Raw genomic sequence first — 15614 nt, 5'->3', positions numbered from 1 at the left:
AGTTCTTTAGTTTTTGCTCTGTAGTCTTACTGGGGAACGGTCTTGCTTTGAAGGCCAACTGTTTAGGCGGGGCTCCTTTGCCACTGACAATATGTTGATTTTCCCCCGGACAAATACCGATATTGCTGTTTTAGTTTGTTTCTCGTCTTATGGTTTCACAGCTGGGAGACTCGGTACTGTGGGTTGGAATGTGGCTTTTCTTTTGATGTGATAGAAACGAATTATGCTAAAATGATGCTTGAATATATACACTTTTGGCCAACACTAGTGGAATATGCCGGTGCCCAATTTGATCCCAAGCGAACCCAATTTCTGATGCTTTTTTTCGGTTTTACTAGAGGAAATGTCGATATTCGAGAAGGCATTAAAAATCGATCAAAATGTATGAGAATGAAAGGCGGTAAATAGGAGATGAGCAAGGGTGGTCCACAACTAAGGAAACCTTATCTAGTTCCAGCCAATAGCTTTCTATTTCCAGTTACATCTAAAGCTCCATAGGCTTGAAACCGTTCCCTAAAGATATTTCCCGACCGAAGTGAGAAAGATAAAGAAGCCATGGCTCATTCTCTAGCCTCGCCGCCGGCTACTGCAACAACGCCAATCTCAGCAAGGACCAAGAGCAAGACACATTTTCCGTCGTCTCTCAAAGTCACGACTGGCCATCAAGTTTCAGATGGTCCTAACAAACTTGTTCACCGCAGGTTAGTGTGTCTGTGTGTGCATTTATGAATATAACTCCATGTGACGCATTATATAACGGTATTAGATATGTAGCCAATAGAGCGGTTGATGTGGTGGTGCAGGGCTGCGGGCTTGGGTTTGGCTGGTGCTGCTCTGAGCGTTATTGTGGGTGACCGGAGTGCCAATGCAGCCGCCAGAAGGCCGCCCCCGCCTCCGGATGACGAGAAAAAGGAGAAGAAGGATCCCAATGTGAGCGGTGCTCTTGCAAAAGTGTTGGCTAGCAAAAAGAGAAAGGAAGCCATGAAGGAATCCGTGGCTAAACTAAGAGAAAAAGGGAAGCCTGTTCCAGAATAATCTGAGTACCTCTTCTGAAACTGCTCGTCATTGTTGAGAAGCTACAGGGATTTTCTTTGGATTGAAGAGGGATTTGTCTACTCAAATAATAAAAAGTTGTGTTTTTGATTCATCTGCACGAACTCTTTTGTATGTATGTTGGTGCCAAAACAGAGGTCATGTTGGTATTTATTCCAGATCACGAAAAATGGAAATTGTATGGTTGAGACTTGAGAATGCGCAAATAAATTGAAAATGATCAGTTCATAATGTTTTGATTTGCACGAGAAAATGAAAAGCGGGCTTTTTCCTAAAACAGAGTTGTAATGAACAAAATGCAATCCAAGTAAATCATCTCCTTAGTACGAAGTACTAACTATGGAAATAATAATGAAACAATGTATGGCAACAAGGACAGTAGAACTATAGGTTACCTCAGACAGTCTGACCAACGCCAAAAGTAAAGACTCCTGGGAAAACAGCTGAACAAAGCAAAAACAAGAATTAAGGACACTCAAGGAGAGCAGAGCTAAAAAAATTCACGCTTTACAAGTCGCTTGAATCACACTTGTGGTTTGTCAGTAAATCAAAAAGAAAATCACATTCTTATTAATTACAAGTCTCTAAGCAAACCAAATTACACATACATAGATTAAAGATAAAAAGAATGCATCACTGCCTGTAGAAATTGCAAATTCACAACCGTTGGTGAACATAACACATGCATGCAGTGGCACAATCTTGCAGCCGATCAAACATGCCGGTATTGCGTGCATGCATATCTATGCAGGTGCAGCTCAGCAACTGCAACAGTTCATGGTGAGGTTGGGTCATCTGGCCAGGAGGACCCCATGCCATGCATCGGAGATTTGCTTCAATTCCGGCACTTGGTTAGTCCTCAAAGTCACCAAGGATGGGAATTTAACTGCACAATTTCTGGAGGAGCAGAAGCCTTGTAGACTTGGTAGATCAGAAAAATCCAAATCTTGCAACAAACTGAAAGTAATCTCATTTTCTGCTTCATCATCATCTCCGACGTTGCTTTCCACTATAACTACGATTCTTTTACATTTCTCCACTTTCAGTTTTGTGAGTTGCGTTAAGCTTTTAGCCACCGGAAATGTTATTAGGTAATTCAACCTCTCACAATTCATTACTGCCAAACTTGTTAGATTCCGGAATGCTATCGCTGATGACTCTAGACTCTTCAGTCTTCCCATGACAGCAGGCGTAATGACATTGATTAATGCGTAGCAGTTGGAAACTTTAACGTTCTTGAGTGTCGAAAGAGTCTTGAGCCTGTTGGCAGTGCCATATTGTCTTCAACTCCAGGACCCCATTGATTACCAAACTCTCCAAGCGAGGAAATCCTACCTGCATATGTATAATGTATACAATCCATAAACTTGTATTCATTTCCACACATTAGGAAGGAGGGAGGGGGGGTTGGTGTGGGGGTGGGTTGGGGCGCGAATGCATGCAGTGTATTCTAAGTTACCTTTTCGTCAAAGAGGATGGATTGTGCAAGTGTCTCCCTGTTAACATCAAGGTCCTTTTCCTGTTTCGAGTCTCTCTCATCAGTTTCTTCGTCGATTATAATACCTTGAGTACTGCTCGTACTCGTCTCAACATTCTCACAAATGAAAGCCCGTAGTTCAGGACAATCATCTACTTCCAATTCTTTCAAGGACGGAAATTCAACATAACTTCCCGTGCAAAATCTAGCCAGCTTTTCGAGTCCCTTTAGATTCAAAACTTCCAGATTGGGAAACATGTTACCCATACTTTCTTCACGACCGCATTCTGTTGTCGATGATACAATCTCTTTCAACAGTTTACATGAAGAAATCTCTAAACATTTGAGTTGTACAAGACTCTTAGCCACAGAAAAGGTGAACAAGAATCTTATATTATCACATTCATGTACCACCAAAGTCTTTAAGTTCCGCAACATAACCTATAATACATAATCAAAACAATTTGATAATTTCATCAATCACAAATATCAACATTCACAAATATTGGAAGTATATTTATATGATAAGGTATCCAAATTAATGAACTGAAACAAAAAATAACTATATGTATGATGAGGTATCCTAATTAAGTTTTAAATACACACCCCTAATTACTTAATACACACTCCATACTTAATACACCACCAATTTAATTTCTCATTCAAATATTTTACTAAATACACAACCCAAAGTACCTAAAATACCCTTAATCTCAAAAATCATGAAATATCCAACTTTTTGACTATATTAAGGTTACTATTTAATATGATTAGTAGATTCTAGTATATTGACGTTTTGTAAATGACCATATTGATTACTTGTGTTAGTTATTGAGAAATCCATAAAGATTTATTATTGTTCCCTTTAAATAGATGCATATAAATAGGTTTTGTGTTATTTGAGCTCTCATCCACCAAACACCATGTTAATCAAGTATAAAATTATGAGTTGAACATTAAACCAAAACTATACCAGTAGTTTCTCCATAGTGGCGGAACTAAAAAGTTGTCATTAGGAAATTAAACTAGATAGTATCTAACTTTATTCTTGTATTAAATTGGGAGGTCATGTATAGAAATTTGTTGAGTTTATCTAACTATTTATACATAAATAGAATAATATAAGGAAAATATGACTATTTTTTCTTCTTCTAATGCATAGATATCTGTTTTGGTCATTTAACCTACCTACAAAATATAATTTAAAATATAAAATAATAGGGATGTGTATTAAGTGATTAGGGGTGTGTATTTAAAATTTCTCTTAATGAAATGAAACAAAAAATAACTATATGTATGATGAGGTATCCTAATTAATGAAATGAAACAAAAAATAACTATATGTAATTATGTATGATAAGGTATCGTAATCAATAATAGAAAGTAATCGATTGAAAATAATTATTCATAGAAAATCATGTCAACAAAACTAGGGGTATACCTTCTTGGTAATAATAAAGTCGACATTGTTTCGGAGACAGAGATGTTTCAGTTGCTGAAAATCTTCATTATCAAATTGGTGGACAATATGATTAACACTGTCCGTCCCATACAAGGACAAATCATCACATAACCTCAGCAACTTTCTTAGACCTTGGTTCAACTCAATGCTTGTAGTGAGCTGGAGTTTTAGTCTGTTGAGGAATGGGTACTTATCCTCCTCCTCCTCCTCCTCCTCCTCCTCCTCCTCATCATCCTCATCATCCTCACCCTCACCCTCACCCTCACCCTCATCCTCATCCTCCTCGTCCTCGTCCTCGTCCCACGCCCATGTTTTACCAATCATGATTTGGAATCTTTCTAGCTTAAGGAAGAAAAAGTTAGCTGGAAGAAGATTTGCATCGGGAACATGTATTACTAATGCAGTTAAATGAGACAAATGCTCCAGCTCTGAAAGGCTAGCATTGTTTCTTTCACCTTCAATCACCCAATTGTCAAAGCTTTTTTTCATTGTCAAGCATTCCAGGCTTGTCAAGCTTGATATAACACCAGGTGATATCACTTCAAGTCTACAGCAGCCGGATAGATCCAACAACCGTAGATGAGCCAGTTGCCCTATTTCTTGGGGCAGATGTACAAAATCAGAACCTTCAAAGCTTAGAATTTCTAAGTTTCTTAGCTGCCCAACAATAGATATCTCGTCCAATGTGCAATATAGTAAACAAAGTGTCCGAAGATTCTCTAGGAGCCCAAGAGATTGAGGAAGAGACCCTATGCCCATGTTTATCCAACTCAAAACATTGAGTTGTTTCATCTCTTTAAATAATGTAGGGGCTATTGCCAGCGGTTTAGAATTACCCTCCAACAGAAACATTCTTAGAGCTGGGCATTGCATAACTTGCGGAAGGCTTGGAAAATTGCCGTTACAAGGCAAAGAGATGGTTGTGCACTTCTCTAAGAAACTTCTATCTGGCCATTCTTTCAAACCACCCTCATCTTCATCTTTCACTAATGCTAAGATCTGTGGATCTCTGGATGCAATCCGGTTAGCAGCATTGCGTACAAGGTCATGCATTGTGACATATCTATCATCATCGCTCTCTACCAACAGACAAAAGTCCTTGAGTTTTTCAACCCACGAATACAATGCATTTCGTGCTCTCTCCACTGTGTAGGGCTTTTCAAAAAAACCCAAACCCACGCTATAGTACAACAAGTCGTCCAAAACAATATCATTCCACTGCACAGCATATCCACATAACAAGAACAATGGCTTAAGTTGCTTATCAGTCAACTGATTGTAACTCCACTCTAGACCCAAGTATGCCTTTTCTGTCAATTCGTCATCTCTGTTAGACCCTTCTTGCAGGCATGTTAAAGCGTCCTTCCATGGAGGTAGAGTGGTTCTATTCTTTAAAGTGCTTGCCACTGTGACAACCAAAACAGGCAGACCTCCGCAGTTTTGGGCTACTTGTTTTGCTACTGTTTGTATAGCGGGATCCTTAACAACATCGCCTGCCTTGTTCTCAAATAAAACCCAAGTCTCTTCTTCTCCTAAAATGTGAAGCTGGAAATCTTTATGCGTACCCATATCAGATAATGCTTTTCTACTTCTAGATGTCAGCAGTATCTTACAAGTAGCTACACTAGGAAGTCCAACAGACTCCAAGTCAATTGGTTCCCAAACATCGTCCAGAATTACAAGAACATTTTTGTCCTTTATCCTGCCACATAGACGCTTCGCCCTTCCGTCTATAGTCTCATCATCACTTTGACTAATCTTCATGTCCAATTTTTCAACAATTTTCTTCTGAAGATCTTCCGGGTTTAAATTCTTTTTCACATCGAGGACTAAAACCACATCATCAAATAACTTGGTCTGATCTTGTTTAGCTTGCCTATACACTTCTTTGACAAGTGTGGTTTTACCCACGCCTCCAATTCCGTACACCCCTATCCTGATGGTATTAGGATTCTTCAGTTCATCCATGATTTCCTTGAAAGTTGGTCTCCTTGATTCAAAGGCCTGGTAATCTCCAGTAGATATGATGCACGCCTCTTCGCGGAGGACACCGCATGAGACTATGGGAAGTTGCCTTCTTCTTTCATGTAGTTCAACAACCTCCTGCAACAGCTTTGTAGAATTCCTGCTCAGCCGATGAAGCATGGTCAGGTTAGGGCGAAACCCATGCAGGCATTTCAGATTTTCTTGGCTGCATTCATCTTTCAGGAATTGGTCAGTCTTTGCAGTGATCTCCTCCACTTTTGTCAGCCACAACTGGACATCTGGGTGGATTCCTTCACCTCTTCTTTGAGTTTCAGCAACCTCAATGTTTTTCCCCTCTCTAGCAGCTCTCAATTCTTCCACTCGAGCCTCCAGTTTTTGAAGGTTTCTTTTGAAGTGAATAACATAACCCACTTGACGTGCAACAGGTTGAACCGTGTACCTGACAATTGGTTCAACAATGGCCCTACCAATTGCAGAGAGAAAATCCATGCCTGTTTATAAAGCAAATCAAGATGATACGTACTGAGATTCCATTCCATCAAAAAAAGAAAAAAAGAAAAAAGTGGTCCAAGTTTAAGGACTTTCATCATGTATAAATGCATTCATCGGCTATTTATGGAGGAATTGAGATCCTTGATTGAGATCGAGAGGAAAGAGAGAAATGGTTTGACTGACGTCATCTCAAGCCAAGGTTGGGGACTCTCGACGACCATGAGGTCAGTGTTGAATGAAATTGCCAAAAAAATTTAGAGCTTCAGGCGCGACTGGCGTCAGGGTTAATATTGTGGGGCTGGGCTTGACATGACTCGATAGGGGCTGGTTTCTGTTGGGGTCACGTAAGACTTGTTAAGGAGCGAGATTACCTAGGATTGAGTAATAGCAACCTCTTGTTTAGTATGTCAATTGTCAATATCAACTGGACGAAACTCGTAAACAAATTTCCGTGTGGTATTATTTATTGTATATGTTATATACCCAATTATACATTTATACTATTCTCTTTATCAATTGGCTTTTGTATTTTACTTCATCTTTTGTTCTATTTTTGTGTGTGGAAAAATATTGTTGGAGTTTGTTTTTTTGTTGATAATTTTTGTTCTTATATTTTAACGAAGCTTCTTCCACCCACCCAAGTGGGTGCTCACCTGGGATCTTTAACAGCGCGTGTAGACAAGTTCTGTTAGGATTTATGTTTCCGTTAATCGTCTGAGCCGTTGATCAAAATATAATATGTCTATACCCAATTCAGGTAGAAGAGTCAAGAAGTCTCCCGACCCGTTCTCTTGACCCATGGAGCAACGACTGTGACCCGACTGTATGTCCCTCATTCAATTTTCCGGCGACTCGGTCACCATTGGCGGTGCTCTTGTGCTCCGGTAACGGCCACACTTTCTTCTATTTCCTTACTTTTCATAGATAAAGCAATCGAAATGAATTGAAACATCAGTTATTTATTTTCCTCAACATTTATTTCCTCTTGCTTTGTCTCTGTTCCCCTCTCTGGAGCTCCTCATTCTCAAACCCAAATAAAACTCTTCTCATTTTCTCCCTCCAAATCAAAACCAAAAATCGTTGTCATTCGAGTTGAATCTGGTTTTGGAGAAGGCTTATTAATACCAAAGAAAAAAGAGATTTAAATTCTAGAGCACCAAGCAATTACGACTGGATTTCCATTTTTCCACGCCATATAAATTCACATCAAACAGAATACCATTGTCCAGTGCTAAGTAATCAAACAACAACAAAAGACCTTGGGATTATGACTGAAAAAGGAGGTTGAAAAACTATAACTTCCAGGTCAATCTCATCTAATTAGGTGCAGACAAATTCGAAACAGTTGAATCTAATCCAATTGATGATTGAAAGTTTGAAACGCTAAATTGCTTGGCTGCGCAAGAAATTTTTGGGTAGGTTTGCAGGCGGCAACGGTGATTATATGCCGACTTCCTCATCAATTAACACGATCGAAATATAGTTCCTAAACCCATATATTCTAAATCAAACACGATATGTTTCTTGTTCGGCTACTTCTTGATTCCGGCGATGAGGCAGTGTAGTCGACGACCTCGATGATGAAGGCCTTGCGGCCGTGGAGGAGGATCACTGCATTGGTTGGCCTCAGACACTTCACCTTGCAGGCGGCTCTCTCTTGGATTTTTCCGAAGCTCTCGCTGCTCACGATTCACCCAAAATACGAAGAGGATGAAAAGCAAGGAAAAAGAAATAGAGACGATTTAATTGTGTGGTTCATTTACCCATCCATTCGTTTTTTACTTCATTGATTGAAGAGTTTTTTGGCCAACACTCTTTGAAACCATGATCGTATCTCCGTCTATTAACTAACGACTGATCTAATGGCGTACATTGGCTAGTCGCATAAGGAGCGCCAGATCCCTTGACAGCACATGGGCCGGGTGACCACAGACCACCCACCTGGGTGGGTGGAAGAATTTTCGATATTTTAATACCTCAAAAAAAAAAAAAGGAACTGCAAAAGCAGTTTGAGAGAAATTCTCCCACATTTAGGGAAGAACAACTCCCATGTTCATTCCTTTATTTTTTAAATTACGATTTTATCCTTTATATATGAAATTAGTTATTGTTAGGGCCTTAATAAATCAAGGGCAAGTGCAGGATTTTTGAAAATTTAACCATAAGCACTATTTGCTTAATTAATAACCTGCTGCTGTTACAAAACGGTTTTGTGTATTAAATTACACTTCTGTCCTCTTTTTTCTTTCTAATTACAGTTTGCCATTCCCCTAGGTATAAAATGCCACAATCAGCCACAGCTCCCTTTTCTTTCCCGCTTTTGCGCTCTCCTCGCCTGTGCCTCCCAAAACCAATCTTTACACCAGAATTGATGTCATCTCAAAACCTTTTTCAAATCTATCAATCATATCTTATCGGACCAAAGAAAATTAACTCTCCCCAAATCGACTATTTCTAGGGTTTCTGGGTTCGATCAAACATCTCTAATTGTAGAGAAAGAGGACGAAAGGAATATGCTTTAGCTGGCGTCGCCCATAATGTCATTTCTCTGGTAAGCAATATTCGTTTTTGGTTCTGCTTCTTTCCTCCACAGAAAGAGAGAGGGACAGATTGATAACTTTACTTTTCGGTTTGAGTCTTTTATGTGTTTAGTTAGAAACGAATTTGGGTTTTAGGTGATTGAATTGAATTCGTATTTCATTTTCACGTCAGGGTCCTCATTACTGAGAGAAAAGAACATGAAACTGCGTTATGCAAATCAAGGGCACCGAAGGCTGTGAAAAAGAAATCCTCATCTCAAAATCAATCAATCGTCAAGGTAAATTAATTCTTTTTTTCAAATTCTTTTCTGTATATGATGGGTTTTCATTCAAATTGTCTTTTTGGTTAATTTTGTGATGATGATCATTTGCATTTGTCCCAATTGTTCTTTTCGCAGGTATGGTTTTAATCATTCTCCTAGACCACAATTCAGCGCTTTCAGAATTCTACATAATTGTTTAGAGGTTCGATGCCAGTTATAAGGGACGTCCTGTATGATGATGCTGCACTTTATGGGGCTGGGTATGTGTTCCCACTCAATCTTATACTCATTCTAACCACTGACATTGAATTATGATCTTAACCACATTGTTATTTATGTTAGTTACTTCATTACAATGTATATTTCAGTTCAATATCAATCAAATATGACATGTAACTATAATATTTTCAGATCTGCATGCCTGATATAATTTTGCATCCGTTTTGAACTTTAAAGTCTATTGGATATGCTTCATTGTTTTCTTCGAAATGTAAAGTGGATCCTTTTGAACTAAGTTACTTATTTGATTCTGTATCTTTTGACCTTGGAAGTCTATTTCCGTTTCAATGTTTTATTTGAAAGCAAAAAATGGATCAATATGTCCAGATTTGGTTTGAGAATAATGGTTTAGGGTCAATAACTCAATACTCAAGAAAGTGATTGATATTTCCCGCTTACCTGATTGCTGTTAAAGGGTATGCTACTAGATTAAATGTTATTGATTTTGAACTGGGCACCACAAGTGTTCTATAAAGATGAAACTATTAAAAATGTGAAGGCGGAAGTGACAAGGTGTGCAAGACTAAAATGCACCAAACGTGGGATAAAGGGAGCAGCCTTGGGATCCTTTTTGAAATCCTGCTGAAGAAGCTATCATGTTACCTGTGCAGTTGAAATTTCTAAGTGCCGTTGGGATTAGCTTTGGGAGGTCTAAGAAAATGACAACATGATCAATTTGGTGCTGTCATAACGTTTTAGACAAATAAAAGGAATTGAATTAGGAGTACTAATCATACTATGCGAAAGGGTTTGGAGTATTGCTAAAAAGCCTTTTTAGCGGCTAGCTGTGCATTAGTATCTCCCAAACATTTGAGGTTAGTCAGATTTTAGGGAAAAAAATACAAACAGTACCCAACCTATGGCCGACTTCGAATTTCTGTACCCAAGTTTCCAAAACTATCACAATGGTACCCCAAATATCTCGCCCGACCCAACATATGTACCTGCCGTCATGGACGGCGTTAACCCGTGTGTATTTGACGGGTATTTGCGTCATTTACTTACCCCAACCCTTTTTTTGGAAATAATCTGCAGCTTGCTCCCAGTCTTGAGAATATTCTCCTTCTTCTTCTTCTCCCTCTCCTCCCTCTTCCTCCTCTTCTCCTCCTTGTTCCTCTTAATCTCCCCCTTCGGCTCCGCCATTCTCTCCTTGTACGCCTTCTTCACCGACTTGTTCTTCTCCCTCTCCTCGAACGTCGTCCCCTTCCGGCTCACCTGAACCGCCGACGACCTCTGCTTCCGCGGCTGCTTCCACTTCCGCCCGGAGACCTTCCCGGCGATCACGACGTCGTAGCTCGGCCGGCCGAAGACTGGTTTGTCCGAGGAGGACACCGCAGATCGCTTCACCGGAGGTGGGTAGGCGGCGTCGATTTTCATGGCGGCATCTTCGTAGTCGGCGGCGACTTCGAGGTTCCGCCTGCGCTCGTAGGTTTTGCCACCGAAGTCTTCGTCTAGGCAGCTGAAGTCAATTGTGCAGGCCATACAGTGAAAACTAGGCTTATCCAGCCCTATTCTTGAGTCCCTTTGCTCTCTTCCTCTCTCTGTATCTCTGCCTCTCTTTCTCTATCTTCCCGATTTGTTCTCTTTCTCTATCTTCCCGATTTGTTCTCTCTCTCTGTCTCTCTCTGTCTCTCTCTCTCTCTCTCTCTCTCTCTCTCTCTCTCTCTCTCTCTCTCTCTCTCTCTCTCTCTCTCTTCCCGACTTGTTGTATATTGATCTAGTATTTGACCACCAAAATTTGTTCAGTTCTTCTTATGCCTAGTTGATTAATTAATCAAGATAAAATTTCCAATAGAATTATGAATGGATCTGTGGGGATACCTCTTCTTTTCTTCTGGGGCTGTAAAGAGATTTTGATGATGACGGTGGCAGTGGCAGTGGCGGTGGTTATGACAGAGAGGTAGGCTTCTGGTTTCAGAAGGGATAGAGAAGATGAAGGAGAAATGGATTTCTTTTGGCAAAGAAAGAGAAAATGGATTAGAAAGCCAAAAATTATGGTTTTATTTTTCTAGCCGTAGGATCTTAGAGTGGGTGGAAATGAAGGGCTGATATTCCTTTATAAGTAAATACATAACTAATAAAAAAATTTCAGTTAAAGAAAAATACTAATAAAAATTAAAAACTAAGATTAAGGCATGGAATGACTAAAATATCCCTGAAATTATGCCACCTAGCATAACAATTAACACCGTTATAGACAGCGTGTATGAATGTTGGGTCGCGCTAGATAACCTAGGTACCATTGTGATAGTTTTGAAAACTTGGGTATAGAAATTCGGAGTCGGCCATAGGTTGGGTACTGTTTGTATTTTTTTTCCCCAGATTTTATTAGGTGACAGCCTCATTTCAAGTGTTATCTAACTGTTTATATCAAGGGGAGAATAATACATCATCATTTCTTTTAGTGTGTGCTTTATGCTTTTAATGTCATATCCCATGAGATGCTCTGTGATCATAAGTACAAAAACAAGCAAGCCTGCTCAATTATAGTACAACTGATACATGAACCACATCTGCAAATACTGTTCTATAATAACAGGGATAAATGCATGCTGTAAATGTTGTACAAGATTTTCAATCAATACCCAAAATGATAACACAGATTAGGCTTCACCAAAGAATTTTTGCCATGCCAATTGAGGAGAAGAATATAGAATTGATCAGCTTAAGGTAGTCATACAAATCTCATGTTGTTTTCTGTCTATATGGATGTGTTCTATACAATGAGTATGCGTAAGTTATGTTATGTTGTATATATCTATAAGCGGTCAGAATATCTATATATATGTTTCATCTGGTCTAATATTTCTGTTCTTAGTGAAGCATTTGGATTGCAAACAATGATTTATATCGTGAATTGTAACCACTGATTGATCTAAATGATTGAGAGATTGCATCGTGCCATTCATTGGTTTTGCTCAGTTACTAAAGATTAACATATTCGTAATGAAATTCACAGGATATTTGATGGAGGAAACAAGCACCATTCAGGTTAGACAATGAACTCATTGCCTCTTTTGGGTATAAGTTACTCTTCAAGAACTAAACCTGATCATGTTGACTTAGGCACCTGTTTAATTTATATTCTATATCCTGCTCCTCTATATTTTGTAGTCTGATTCGTTTTCTCTCATCTTACTACCCAACATTTTTAGTGGCAGTCCGTCAATTCAACAGCAATGAAGTTTTCACCAGCATAGAAGAACCATCACCATCAGATGAACCAACTTCAAGACCTCATGTGAAATATTGGTTCTAATTTAGAATGTACAATATTTTGCTAAGAACCAACTACTTTTGTACTCTATTATAACAACATCTTTGGTTAGAATCCCATTTTGTTGAAAATGTAAATATTTTAAGTGCAGAAGCTTGGTTAAAATACTAATTTCTGCTCAAAACTTCCGACTTTTTGAAATATGTATGTATACCAGTTTGGTTAAAACACAAGCTTTTATAATGTAACCAGTTTGGTTGCATTATGATTATTACCCACATGAACTTCTTGAAACAAAACCTTAAACCCGCGGCATCGCGCGGGATGCTTACTAGTACCTTTTATTAATGAGGTACGTTGACATAAACCTTGAACTAGTATATAAACACAACTTCATTCATAACAAACTGACCGAAGAGCTTGGCTCTTCCAGTTGTTGGAAATTTTGTGTTTTTAAAATTAAAATTTATTTTATTTAATTTGTTACTTGTTTACAGGTTATTTTCAATTTTGTGTATTATTTGACTTATGATTTTAACGGTTTTATGTTTAATATATATATTTGACTGTTTTAAGAGTAATGAGGTTAATGATGATCTTGGTACATAGCGTATATAAATGAGGAAGGCTACAGTTGAAAGATATGTAGGTGTCCAACTGTCCAATACCTATAAGATGAGATGTACATTACTGGGAAAAGAAACGATGAGATGACACAATCCACTAAGAGAAATTCTTAGGTGGGGATTTCCCCACCACGTGGCTTTAGGTGGGGAAAAGAAATTTTTTTCTCTTTTCCGAAACTGTCCCTGTTCTTTTAATGTACAATACCCAAAAGACCTCTCTGTTAGGCAGTGATTGGTCTGCCCTATTGCCACGTGGTGCGGGTGCCCCACGCAAGTTTTTCTCATCCACTAATTGGTAGAATGACACTCTTCTATACGCAACATTTGGCCTCTACTAAAAAAGTTTGAGAATTCTCAAACTTTTTTTTTGGCCAAAGATTGTTAGGATTGCGCGCAAACATTACTTGGTTAAGCTGGTCTCGTGTATCTCACATCTCTATTATTCCCAGTAGCTCATCACTTAGAACAAGAGCATAGGATCCAAATTGACCGTCCTTGGTTGTCTGATCTAGCTGTATAGGAGTCCCTACACCACTGGAGCCCCAATAGCTTTTAAGTTTAAGCAAATTAATTATTATCCTTCTTAATCATGTTTGATCTACGGGTAGATGAGAGCCTAGAAATAGTGAATGTTTTGCAGGATGTGAGATCTTCTCTATTTATAAATCAAGTAGTACTACAATTACTTTTCTTTGGTTGTTTGTTTTTCTTTGGTCAATAAAATGGAATCCATGACATTAAGAAAAAGCTACAGTATAAAAGAAAAAGAACAAAAAACAGATCGAACAAATAGAATGATAATCAAACAAGGAAAATAAAGAAGCGTACGTACCTTGATCTCTTTTGTTTATGGATGAAGCTAGTAGGTCCTCAAAATCCTGAGTTTAGAGCACCGGAGTAGGAATGCAAATTCAATTGCTCTGTAAATGGGAACAATTAAGAACAGAGAGAGTATGCAATGTTGTCCGTTGCAGATCAATAAAAACTAGCAAAAAGAAAATTGAGAATAAGCAAGTTAAGTAAATCAAGAGGGAAAACGAAAATCATTGGATGCAAATATGCAATACCTGTTTTTTAGAGTTGGCTCTTCTTTTTTCTGTTGAGAAAGTAATGACTACAGTAGGACTGGAAATACAGTGACACGAAACAAAATGTTATTCTGCAGCAGTTAGCTTGGCTTGGGATGAAGCCAATTGCAGAGCAGGGCGGCGATGATATGATATTATAAGTAGAAGTTTGAATCAGTGAGAAATTGAACGAAGCAAGATTAATGATGGAATGGAGGGCATTGGCAGATTTTGAGAGCGAAATCCAGACAAAGTTGCTAATGCTTTTGCTGTCTCTAATGTAGCTCTGCTTACCAAAACATAAAACTAGTTAAGTATCTTTCTTTTTTGGATAAAGAGAAAGATGCTTAACTATGGAGACCTTTTTAGTTAAGCATCTTTCTTTTGTTGCTTCATCTTCGCTTTGTAGGGCTTCCACCTTGGTAATGCTCACACAGTCACACTACAACAAATACTGAGCAAATGCCACGTTTCCTTAGCTACACATTGGTCAATACGTGGATATATTCGGCAATTTTGTGATATAGGTGCTCCATTGCCGCATTATTAATTATATGAGTTCAAAAGAGAAAGATGCGAGACCTTTTTAGTTGAGCATCTTTCTTTTGTTGCTTCATCTTCGCTTTGTTCCTTGCTACCATCTTTTTTTTTTTTTTTTTTTTTCTTTTTTTTTAATCCCTTAATCCACCTCACCCTTACATATGTCAGTGAATCGTACCCATGACCTTTACAATGTTGGAATTATAATTTACCAACAGGTCACAACTCACAGACAACCTTGCTTCCACCTTGGTAATGCTCAAAACCATCTTTATTTTGTCCTTCTATTGCTCCCTTAACCAAATTTTACAACATCCTTCAATACTGTCTCCATCTCTTTGCCGCGATTCCGCTCATCTCTTATTCTTTTCTGAAAATGAAGAGAATTGTATATATTACACAATTTACATAGCTACATCAGCAATAAATATGGTCTATCCTCTACCCAAACATGGAATGAGGAAATAAAAATGTGTGCCCTAGCTAAAGTGTGCTCATCTTAACCTTGAGTTATTGTAGAGCTCAAGCTTTGAATATCCATTACATAAACTTGGGCCTGTTCTTGTTAGTGAACTTGAGTCTGCTTTCATAAAAACAAACTTGGGCCTGTGT

The 15614-nt window shown here is 38.6% G+C and overlaps 3 protein-coding genes and 1 long non-coding RNA gene across 5 annotated transcripts; 2 read left to right on the top strand and 2 right to left on the bottom strand.

The window, feature by feature from the left end:
- Window positions 1-94: 94 nt before the first annotated feature.
- On the top strand, window positions 95-1276 carry LOC112186748. The gene is made up of 2 exons (XM_024325249.2): window positions 95-701; window positions 804-1276. The coding sequence occupies exons 1-2, from the start codon at window positions 556-558 to the stop codon at window positions 1033-1035; spliced, it is 378 nt and encodes a 125-aa protein (XP_024181017.1). The 5' UTR covers window positions 95-555; the 3' UTR covers window positions 1036-1276.
- Window positions 1277-1588: 312 nt separating this feature from the next.
- On the bottom strand, window positions 1589-14785 carry LOC112188293 (disease resistance protein At4g27190). Of its 2 annotated transcripts, none has more exons than XM_040513550.1 (5): window positions 14463-14785; window positions 14228-14380; window positions 3972-6469; window positions 2513-2971; window positions 1589-2388 (listed from the first exon to the last, which is right to left on the bottom strand). In XM_040513550.1, exons 3-5 carry the CDS (start codon window positions 6465-6467, stop codon window positions 2281-2283), a joined length of 3063 nt encoding a protein of 1020 aa, XP_040369484.1. In that variant the 5' UTR covers window positions 6468-6469; window positions 14228-14380; window positions 14463-14785; the 3' UTR covers window positions 1589-2280. The 2 variants fall into 2 exon arrangements, with proteins under 2 accessions (XP_040369484.1, XP_024183158.1); XM_024327390.2 differs by having other exon boundaries at window positions 14228-14315.
- On the top strand, window positions 8792-13060 carry LOC121051323. Its single transcript, XR_005805481.1, has 5 exons — window positions 8792-9021; window positions 9183-9288; window positions 9409-9533; window positions 12512-12543; window positions 12708-13060. It is a non-coding gene; the product is annotated as an uncharacterized LOC121051323 (long non-coding RNA).
- LOC112186747 (protein PXR1-like) lies at window positions 9543-12490 on the bottom strand. Its single transcript, XM_024325248.2, has one exon. The coding sequence runs from the start codon at window positions 11032-11034 to the stop codon at window positions 10546-10548; it is 489 nt and encodes a 162-aa protein (XP_024181016.1). The 5' UTR covers window positions 11035-12490; the 3' UTR covers window positions 9543-10545.
- Window positions 14786-15614: the final 829 nt, after the last annotated feature.

The sequence above is a fragment of the Rosa chinensis genome, chromosome 2 (assembly GCF_002994745.2).
Source record: "Rosa chinensis cultivar Old Blush chromosome 2, RchiOBHm-V2, whole genome shotgun sequence".
In the NCBI taxonomy this organism is placed as follows: Eukaryota; Viridiplantae; Streptophyta; class Magnoliopsida; order Rosales; family Rosaceae; genus Rosa; species Rosa chinensis.
Note: the sequence above shows the minus strand (reverse complement) of the source record. Positions and strands in the feature narration are given on the sequence as shown.

Coding starts and splice junctions, on each gene's coding strand:
- LOC112186747 (XM_024325248.2), bottom strand. CDS start 11,034: ATGGCCTGCACAATTGACTTCAGCTGCCTAGACGAAGACTTCGGTGGC.
- LOC112188293 (XM_040513550.1), bottom strand. CDS start 6,467: ATGGATTTTCTCTCTGCAATTGGTAGGGCCATTGTTGAACCAATTGTC. Junction 2,972..3,971: donor ACTTTATTATTACCAAGAAG/GTATACCCCTAG, acceptor TATGTATTATAG/GTTATGTTGCGGAACTTAAA. Junction 2,389..2,512: donor CCATCCTCTTTGACGAAAAG/GTAACTTAGAAT, acceptor ATACATATGCAG/GTAGGATTTCCTCGCTTGGA.
- LOC112186748 (XM_024325249.2), top strand. CDS start 556: ATGGCTCATTCTCTAGCCTCGCCGCCGGCTACTGCAACAACGCCAATC. Junction 702..803: donor AACAAACTTGTTCACCGCAG/GTTAGTGTGTCT, acceptor GTGGTGGTGCAG/GGCTGCGGGCTTGGGTTTGG.